Source organism: Hordeum vulgare, chromosome 6H (assembly GCF_904849725.1).
Source record: "Hordeum vulgare subsp. vulgare chromosome 6H, MorexV3_pseudomolecules_assembly, whole genome shotgun sequence".
Classification (NCBI taxonomy): Eukaryota; Viridiplantae; Streptophyta; class Magnoliopsida; order Poales; family Poaceae; genus Hordeum; species Hordeum vulgare.
The window spans coordinates 346726948-346737661 of record NC_058523.1 but is presented as its reverse complement, the minus strand read 5'-3'; the positions used below and the strand labels follow the sequence as shown (position 1 = coordinate 346737661).

Below are 10714 nucleotides of genomic sequence, written 5' to 3'. Positions count from 1 at the left end.
AGATTATATAATCTGGTTTATAGAAATAGCCTGTGTGAACATGTTTGGAGGCCAGATTATATAAACTGTAATCCAGGTTTTACATTGCATAATGACTTATCCGCCTTTTGCTTTTTTTTTAGAGGAGGATGGCTGTGGTAGAAATGTAATTATCTCTAACTTTACAAGAATAATGAAACATTAGCAATCCATAATCTGATTTTAGCTGGTGTATAGTAGATTATAAGTTTTTAATAATATGTTCATCTAGTTTTTATAATCTACACTATAATCTGTCCCGTTTGAAGACAAAATAGATTATAAAAACTGGATTATATAATCTGGTTGATTCTAAACAGGATCTGACGTGAGCCATTTCTGCAGCTCAGATGCAGAGTATCTACTCCCGAGCTCAAATGCACTCTGTCAAAAAAATTAGTAAGCAAATTCAAAGAATTCTGAATTCTTTTTATGACAAACTGATACAGGGTTGCTTGACTTATATAATAAAAACATCAACAAATGTTTTGTATGCTTGCAAAAAATATGAAATGACAATAGTGGAAATCGTGAAAAAAATAAATTGATGTTGCAAAAGTGCTATTCACGAAAGCATTTTAGAGTACTGTTTTTTTCAATGATTTCCACGAATGTCATTTTATTATGAAAGTTTGCAGGCACCCAAAACATTTGCCGAAGTTTGCACCCAAAAAAATTCAGATTTTTTTTTAATTATGTTTGCAAAATGCACCAGAAGAGACCAGTCAGTACAGCTCCTCTGTTGCCCTCTCCTCATTTTCTGCTGCCCTTCTATATCAGTGCATTCGAATGTTTCATCATCCTGAGTTGATGCATAATTACTCAAACCCATCCCGTTCTAGCATGGGTACGGTTTGACGGTCACCTCGACCGCTTTCAAGCGCCGACCCAATAGGATTCAAGGTTCACGCTGTTCAGGGTAGGCTTACATCATATCATATCATAGGATTGCAGTAGGTTCCCAAGATTATTCCCACTGTGAGAAGTCTGCAGCAAACCTCAACACATAAGTTCGAACACCACGCAACCGTGTGGATTCACGGCCGCTGAAATCTCTTCCTTGAGGAGACCAAGATTCCTCCCGCTCCAAACGTCACTGCAGCTGCATGAGTGTTTTCGTACAAAGGCCGTCCCAAGAACCTTTTCCAGGTCTGATATTCTTGTGGTTATCTTCCTGCTCGTCGAGTCAAGGTTGAAGAATGCGAGGTAGATTTCCCCTGCAGCGTAAATAAAACCTTAAACATCATGAAATACTTCTTGTGTATTGTCATGGAGGTTCATTCTGAAAGACAGGCACTAAAAGCATCGGCACCCCAATTAAGTCTCAACGCAAAGAAATGTACAAATAAACATTTGAGGACTGGAATATTCCTAATACAGTACTAGAATAACTAGAATATCATATAATCATTAAGACAGTCTGTATATATTCATTAACCAAAAATAGTACTCCCTCTGTAACCTATCATGGACTCTAAAAACGTTTTACAGAAGTTACAGAGGGTAGTACCATTTTCGTAAACTCTAGCTTAAGAAGGAGGCTAATATGTCCATGTTTTTTTTTGCGGGGGAATATGTTCATGTTTTCACATCACTGCTTTCTGAGGCCACATAAAATTCCACTCTACTCTTTTTCTTAAATTGTGCATACAAATGCCATGAGAATTAGCTAACACTATTGATGTTACAGAACAATTATTTGATTATTTTATTCTGGTTTCAGCTTACAACATTAAATTTCTGCAAACTATTCAGTTCTCCATTTTTTCACTAATTCTATGGTTTTAAATCTACTGGGAAAAAAGCAACTCAAAAATTATTCTTTTTTCGTAGGTACAAGCGCATAAACAAGACACCATGTATTGATGGAGCATAGTTTTCTAGAAACAGATCTAGCAAACAAGTTCCCTCCTATCACAATTTGAAAGGATTGGATTCGGGGTCTTCTGAGGCTGTAGGATATACATGATCACTAACCTTTACTTCCAGTTGCAATCCATGCACGATATCCAGTAATACCTACTGCATAGAAAATTGTGCCAACCATGTAAAATTTTCCCCAACCAATTTACACAAAAAGAATGATGCCATGTTTACCTGCTTCCTTGCTGGATTCCACCGTGGCACATAATCTTGAATAGCTGCTCACAAGGTTACCCTTGTCATTCAGCTCCCACATCTGCAATTATTCATAAGTAATTATAGCATGAGTTAAATAGGATGCAAAAAAACATTAGTTAAATATCAAAATCGGTCAAGAAATCAGTTTTCTAGGATTTCACTACAGTAGAATGCTTTCTCTTGACTAAGGCCAAGATAATTCAAAGAAAGTGGCAACTTCTTGACTAGATGAAAAATAAACTCCAAGAGAAATTAGATGTAAAACATGATGAGCTAGTTGCTATTCATTTAGAAGTGTAAGCGTGACACAAGTATTACAAAAAGAACAAAGCTGAAACATGGTTATGTATTGGCGTTGTGAGACCAATATGGTTACAGCAGCTGCCATGAAAGTGTAATATACCAAGGAACATTACGTATTTAACACATCAGCCAACAGAAATGGGGTTTTGTGAGTAGTTTGGTTACGTACTGTAAAAACCTCTGAAAATCTAAAAGTAATTCCATCAGTCCTAATGAGAACAGTCCAAATACAAGCAGGCTCATGTTGTACCTTTGGTATTAGGGCAAATATATTAGCTGTGTACCTGCTTTGCATGCCATTTGCACCTGGAGAACATGAGAAGCTTAATCTCTGAGGCAGTCCGCCGCCGACTAGCAGATGCATCCAAACAAGAATCATTAACGTCTGCAACTGCCAGATGGAACCTTGTTTGGTCTTCTTCATTTTCCATGATAGCATCATCCCTAGAACGTATAGTGTGTTCATACAAATTATAACACGAGTACTTCTACATTCATAATTGGGTTGCACTTACGATGCAAGAAGAGGTTTTGTTTTCCCCAAGCAAAATGAGGTATTTTTGCCATTCTCTGTTTCATAGTTCCTGCATATATGATCTGATTTCCCATCTTGTGGAAATACAAACCATCCATTAGCTTGGTCACTGGTGCAGGAAGTGAGACCCATGGCCATGCTATCATGTTTTCTTGTCAGGTTTAGCGGATACCGAGAACTCAAGTGACCAGAATGTCCTGTATTCGAAGTCGTTTCACCATACACATAATGGAACTGAAAAAAAAAGTTAACAGCTCAGCTTATTGGCCATGTAAGTGTACATATTGGTGTAAACTTGTAGTAAGAATCCTAAAATGCAGGTACCTCCATGTTATTTTTACTGTAGTGGTTTATCTTCAATAGAGTAGGATTGGTTATAATGCTAAATGTACTATTGTCGAGATGTCTCAGATCTCCTCCATACATGAGAGGCGACTTAGCCATTGACCATAGTGTCATCTGCAAGGTCATATGAAACAAAAATTTCAGTGGATAAAACAAAATGAAAATCAGGCACGAAAATCACCAAGTGCAAACCTGTGCTTTCTGTTCTTCAAATGTAAGGTTACACAGCCTATGAGGGCCCTGATTGACACCTGCCTTATTAAAGGGAAAAAAGGTCTGTTCTAGTTATAAAACCACTTCATAGAATCAGCAAATTTCTCAGTACCCCAACAAATATCAGAAGATTACATGAGATGGAAAACAGCAGTGTCACTGACATGAGGCAACAGGCCCTACATGTAAGCCTCACACTGGATATTTTCCAGTTTACTCAATTTTGTGATGGTACAAGCTAATTTTCTTTTTCAAGGAAAACTAGTGCATAAGTTATAAGTTATAATTCAGGAATTAAGACCATGTTAGTTGAGTTTTTTCAAAATTAAGTATATTGAATGAGACGTGTCATATTCCAGGTCTATTTATGAAGTTGAAGACATGAATTATCATCGTAGTCTCAATCAATGAAAACTAGCAAGCAGAGATATCCATAATCTACAGCAACGATCCATAGAATATTGAGTTGGTGCAAACAAAAGCAGCATGAGTAATGTCGCATCGTACAGTTCTTATCTAGCGTACTAAATTATTTACAGCTTCTCTTTTTGCTAAGGTAAGTGACTAAACATCTTGGTTAGCAGCCACAGTGGGCAAGGGGAATCATAATTATTATGATACAAAGTAAAGATACAAATCATTACCCGGATCAGTTAGCCAGCCAAATGGAAGCATGTCTAAATCTGGCCAAGACTTCCCGCGTAATCCGGTGGCCCCGATCTTATTCGCAGCAGCGAAGGCACTGTGTGGAATAGGCAAACAAATAAGTTCCTATTTACTAGAGAATATAAAAAAACTGAATACAGAAATAAGGAGTATGTAATGGATATACAGAGAATATCTGTTTTGATTTACCTTGACACGGTAAAATGTGAACTAACATCTTTCCAGTTATCCCAATCGTCTCCTGTTATCCTATACATATTAACATGTTCACTGATGTTTTCGGCTAACGGTACAGTGACTTCAGTTCCTGGTGAGATGGACAATACTATTGGGCGGTCAAGCTCTCGCAGGAGCTGCAATGTGAAAATCAACTGATTCTGAAGGTGCACCAATTTCAAAGGGACTTGTGTAACTAACTCTAGGATGTGAAGTTATTTACCTGTGAAATAGTTATTACTTCTTCTGGGCTATAATCAGTACCAAAGATACAATCAACCTTCACTGCAAGAATGGTAGTTATGTCAACACTTAAGAAATGTCAACTACCCCCAAGGTGGGAGCTCTCTACCATATCATATCATGTAACTAACGTGAAGTACAAATTTAGAAGTAGCATACCAAAATCAACACCCCAATCCGCATACTGTCGGTAAAGAGATCTTAAGAAGGCCCGTCCAGCTCCAATATCAGTATTTACACTCATAAATCCATGTGGCATCCATGCACATGTTTTATGGGTCAGGCCAATATCACGAGCTGCCCATTGCCGACCATTCTCTACATAGGGTTTTCCCTGAAAAGGATAAGAAGGCACCACACTTAACAATAATAAAATGAAGTTCTATGACATTCGACACCACACTTAACAATAATAAAATGAAGTTCTATGACATTCTTTGAGTGCACATCATATTTTTCGCTTAGGTGGCATCTATGTTACTCCCACTGTGGGTAGTCTCATTTGGCAAAGAACATTATTGCCTCCTTTTAATAATATATTTATAACAGTATGATAGATACAGTAATGATAGACCATTGAAATCCATGAAGGTATCTCCACTGCTCCCATTATCATATCCCTTCATTTCATTATATTTCACAAATAAATTTATAGATTGCAACGCATGGCCAAGAATTCCATTTGTCTTCTGTTTTAACAGATAATTTTGAAACAACAGTATTAATAATCTAATAGCATTCCAGAAGAGGAAGCATACCGTCTCAATGTCCAAGATGGGTGTGTTCGCATTAACAGCCTGTGTACTTATTCCTTTCATTAAATGGATGCCGAATTTCAAACCCATCTCATGAACCTTGCTGGCAATTTGACTGAACCCTTTATCACCTTTGGATGATGGAAATCTTTGGAGGTCGGGAAACGGTCGACCCCACTCATCAATGTTGTCAAATCCATATGAATCTGTATATGCCCCATCAACATACCTCCGGTACCACAGGTAATCAATAACTGCATACTACCAGTAGGCAAGGGACAGAAATTTAATCAGATTCATCGTTGTTCATATTCTCTTATGCCATTAAGTATCGCCAAATAAAAGAATTCTGGTAGATCACCTGATATCCATGTGGTAGTAACTTTTCTGCCAAAATCTTTGCATTTTGCAAGTATGCAATTTCGTCAACTGTCCAAGAGAAAGAATCATAGGAATTCCATCCTCTTGGTGGTAACTCAGCATGTTGTTCATTTGCCTCAGAAGTAACCCTGAAAATGTTCAGTATGAACTAACTGGAGTCATTTCTCTTTAGCTTAATATCTGTTTGGCTGTCAAATGATTAAAATTATTGTCCAAAGGGAACATTTTCTTCTCAATGCTCGCTTAGCTCGTAGGAGTACTTCTTTTACATTAATACAATTATGCTACTAGGAAGCAAACCTAGGAACAATGGAACCCAGGAGGTGGCGTATCCCACCGACGAAGTATATCCCGTTAATGTATTTGAATAATCTTCTAGGAAGTCACTAATAAATGCAAGGCTAGGAACAATGTGACGTAAATTAAACAGAGGTGAAATCTTGATCAACGGGAGCAAACCGACTGTGTCAGAGAAGAAGAAACATTCACATATTAGTGATGCGGCCATCCTTTTCTTCGTAATCTCCTAAAGAAAACTGCAGGAGCTTCACAAACAAAGTGAGATTATATCTTAGAATCATTTAGGATCTGCTTCTTTTTTGTTTCCTATTGTTTTTGAGGCAGAATTTGTGTCCCACATGTTGTGCTAAATTATTTTCATATCATGGCACAAAATTGAGAGATGTATTTCCCTACTGTTTTTCATTAAAAAGGAAGAAGATATATTTGGAGCATATAATAATCTAAGAACAACACAATCTTGTCGACAATCAGATGCGCAATAGGAAATCTCGAATCAACTAATAATAACCGAAGGGGGCGTCCCGAGCTCTGGAAATATCTGGGACCCAAGCAGAAGAGAAAGCATTTCCGCCTAAAAAGACGCTGGTTGTGCGCGAGTGACACTCAGATGCGGCGAAATAATCATGAAACACGCACAGGAAACGCCACGAAAAGCGCATCGTTCTGGAGCATCCAGGTCACGGGACGAGATGGGAGCCGCACTGACCAGAGGCAGAGGAAGATGACGAGCGCGCGGAAGAAGAGATGGCGACGCCATGGCGGCGGAGAAGTTGGAGCTCCCAGTCCCAGTTCCATGCCAAACCTTATGGAGGTGAGCTGAGCAGAGTGGAGTGGAGAGGCACAGGCGGCATGGTGGTGAGATGGGCGAGCGATGATTGATGCACTGGAGGTTGGGAGTTGGGAGTCCGTGTCCTGTGGTGGGGCACAGAGGGAATGTCGTGTCGTGCTGCGCGATGCGGTGCGGTACGTGTGCGTTCCAAGCGTGAGAGTTGTGGCGTGTTTGGTGGCGCAAAATTTATGTTATAACCTTTTGTGCTAATAAAATTCGAAAGTGATCTTGTTTAATTTTTTTAAATGGCCTGTTATGATCACTCTAACACCCTTGACGATTGGGTTGCTTGGAAGACGACACGGTTCGTGACGTCTAACCCGTGGTTCGTACGACCGGCTGGCTCATTGCCCAGCTGACATGACAAACGGCCAGTCGTCAGGCACTCTAGTGTATGGTCCTTCCCGAGCGGATCACACAAGAGCTTTCTGGTAATATGGGTCACGTCATCGAGACGTCAAGGTACTTGACGTTTGGTCATTTATCACGTGCAAACGTCAGGATCCTTTACGTATGGTCATTTATCACGTGCAAACGTCAGGGTCTTTGGCGTTCGGTCCTTTGTCACGTCAACATATCAATGGGTTAGTCGGTTGTGCCGAACACGGACCAGATATCAGGGATCATGGCGCCTCCCATATTGACGTGACAAAAAAATCACTTTTTTTTTTAAAAAAACAAGGTTAATTCTGAATTTGTTAGTACAAAAGGTTAAAACACAAAATTTGTCCTTTTTGATGCTAGCCTAATTTTTCTCTCGCATGGATTTTAAAGCATCTACCAGTCAGACTCATTATCATTAGAAACGCTCTAAATCAGTCGTTTCCCTCTAAGTTAGGCTCGTGAGGTGCAGGGTGAAAAATATTGTGTCGAGCTCATGTCAGCACGGAGATGACGCGAAGGCCCCTGAGCTTCCTCTTTCTGTTTGACAAGCAGGACGTTTAGATCAAGAAGGCACTTGCGGACGCCCTTCTCAAACAAAAAGAGGAAGCTCGTTCTGAATATTAGCGGGAGCTTACTCTTTGAGAGACACGCTTTTCGAAGAAGAGCATAGCCCTTAAGGCCAAATGTTTGGGCCTTGAAAGGTAGCTGGGTTCCCTGAAGAGCTTTATTGGGGAGGCAGAGTCTGTGATGGAAGACAGTGAGAAGACTCCGGACAAAGCCGTGCAAAAACTCTCCAATTGTAAGGTAGAACTGTCACATCTTGAAACGTAGAACACCCAACTAGCGAGTGATTTCGCGCGACGGGGTGAAGAGATGGACTAGCTCCAGGGTCTACAAAAGATGTAGTGCGACGTCTTCCAAGATGTTCGCAATCGTGTCGATAACGTATCCAACGTATCGATAATTTATAAACTACTCATGTCATATTTACCTACGTTTACAATACTTTTATATGATTTTGACGCATTTTATGATTTAATTAGAACTAACCCGTATTAACGTTGTTTTCAGCAGAATTACCGTGTTATTGTTTTTTATGTAGAAAATAAAAATTCTTGGAATCGCCCGAAACTTTTTAACAATTTTTTCTGGACAATATGAGAAATACCGAAGCGAAGAACCATCGGAGGGGGCCACCTGCTGGCCACAAGCAAATAGGGCGCGTCCACCCCCCTAATTTTACTGAAGCAAAAAACAAAAACTTAACGTCCAGTACATAATTTCTCTTATTTTAGTGGAGCGTCAAAAAATTCTAAAAACACAGTTTTACTATGCAAATTCTTTGTGTTGTCATATTTCATAACCTTTAGAGTCAGGGAAATATGGTGTTCATTCAGATATTTACACATTGTTCTGTTTTTGACAGTTTCTATTTTGCATGCATAGTTTGCTTGTTTTATTCTTTCCGTAGATTAAATTCAGCGATATAAATTATGGGAATGATATAGTATAGTAGGTATTATGTGAGAACAATTATTAATCTTTTCTTGGCAGTACCTAAGGGAATGATTTGTCTTTATTACACTAACCCGTCTCACGAAGTTCCGTTAAGTTCTGTGTGATTAAAGTTTTCATGTTTTGGGTGAGATACCAATATGATGAGAATAAGGAGCAACATGAACCTAAGATTGGGGATGCCCAAGGCACCGCCAAGGTAATATCGAAGGAATACTCAAGCGTCTAAGCTTGGTGATGCCCGAGAAAGCATGCCCTTTTTCGTCTTCAACACTATCGATATATCTTACTTAGAGCTATATTTTTTTCATCACATAAAATATGTTTTGCTTGAAAAGTCATTTTATTTTATTTTAAACTTTGGTTGTTCTTATTTATAACCTCGTTTTTCAATAAGGAAGTTCCAAGAATTGCCTTTAGAATGCTTGAATTGCATGTGTGATGTGTGTTGTACACAAAAAAATGTTGTACTATTTGAATTATCAAATTTTTATGGAACGTGGAGAATTTCTGAATTTTTTACAAAGTACTGCCATACAATTTTTTTATCATGTCCTAAATTTTCATAATTTGTGGAGATACATATAGACTTTTAAATAAAATGCTACACACTGATATGTTTGGACAGATTGCTTTCATAGTTTTGTTATCTACTTATCATAGAGTATTCATGGATTATATTGGTAGATATAAATTATGAAAATGATAGTATATAGTACCTAATGTTTGAAAATTATTATTTAACTTGCCTTAGCAATACATTAAGTGTTGATTTGTTCTTATGTGTACTAACCTATCTCACGAGTCCTTTTCGAGTTTTGTGTGCATGAAGTTTTTGAGACTTAGGTGAAACCGGGATATGAGAGGATTAAACGAGATACAAAATCTCAAGCTTGGCGATGCCCAAGGCATCCCAAGTAAATACTACAAGAAGTCTCAAGCATCTAAGCTTTGAGGAGCTACGCATCCCACCTCTCTTCGTCAACAACTATCAGTTACCCTATGTTGAGACTAAGTTATTATTTGTGTTGGAAATATGCCCTAGAGGCAATAATAAATTAGTTATTATTATATTTCTTAGTTCATGATAATCGTTTATTATCCATGCTATAATTGTATTGATTGGAAACACAATACTTGTGTGGATACATAGACAAAACACTGTCCCTAGTAAGCCTCTAGTTGACTAGCTCGTTGATCAAAGATGGTCAAGGTTTCCTGGCCATAGGCAAGTGTTGTCACTTGATAACGGGATCACATCATTAGGAGAATCATGTGATGGACTAGACCCAAACTAATAGACGTAGCATGTTGATCGTGTCATTTTGTTGCTACTGTTTTCTGCGTGTCAAGTATTTGTTCGTATGACCATGAGATCATATAACTCACGGACACCGGAGGAATGCTTTGTGTGTATCAAACGTCGCAATGTAACTGGGTGACTATAAAGATGCTCTACAGGTATCTCCGAAGGTGTTCGTTGAGTTAGTATAGATCGAGACTGGGATTTGTCACTCCGTGTGACGGAGAGGTATCTCGGGGCCCACTCGGTAATACAACATCACACACAAGCTTTGCAAGCAATGTAACTTAATGTAAGTTGCGGGATCTTGTATTACGGAACGAGTAAAGAGACTTGCCGGTAAACGAGATTGAAATAGGTATGCGGATACTAACGATCGAATCTCGGGCAAGTAACATACCGAAGGACAAAGGGAATGACATACGGGATTATATGAATCCTTGGCACCGAGGTTCAAACGATAAGATCTTCGTAGATTATGTAGGATCCAATATGGGCATCCAGGTCCCGCTATTGGATATTGACCGAGGAGTCTCTCGGGTCATGTCTACATAGTTCTCGAACCCGCAGGGTCTGCACACTTA

The 10714-nt window shown here is 38.9% G+C and overlaps 1 protein-coding gene across 2 annotated transcripts; it reads right to left on the bottom strand.

Annotated features, from left to right (window-relative positions):
• Window positions 1-426: 426 nt before the first annotated feature.
• LOC123401014 lies at window positions 427-7012 on the bottom strand. 2 transcript variants are annotated; one of them, XM_045094732.1, is made up of 14 exons: window positions 6806-7012; window positions 5777-5924; window positions 5419-5676; window positions 4820-4994; window positions 4641-4702; window positions 4391-4554; window positions 4180-4277; window positions 3515-3573; window positions 3302-3436; window positions 2958-3211; window positions 2727-2886; window positions 2116-2197; window positions 1996-2037; window positions 427-1235 (listed from the first exon to the last, which is right to left on the bottom strand). In XM_045094732.1, the coding sequence occupies exons 1-14, from the start codon at window positions 6892-6894 to the stop codon at window positions 1018-1020; spliced, it is 1944 nt and encodes a 647-aa protein (XP_044950667.1). In that variant the 5' UTR covers window positions 6895-7012; the 3' UTR covers window positions 427-1017. The 2 variants fall into 2 exon arrangements, with proteins under 2 accessions (XP_044950667.1, XP_044950666.1); XM_045094731.1 differs by having other exon boundaries at window positions 1996-2040; window positions 6806-7010.
• Window positions 7013-10714: the final 3702 nt, after the last annotated feature.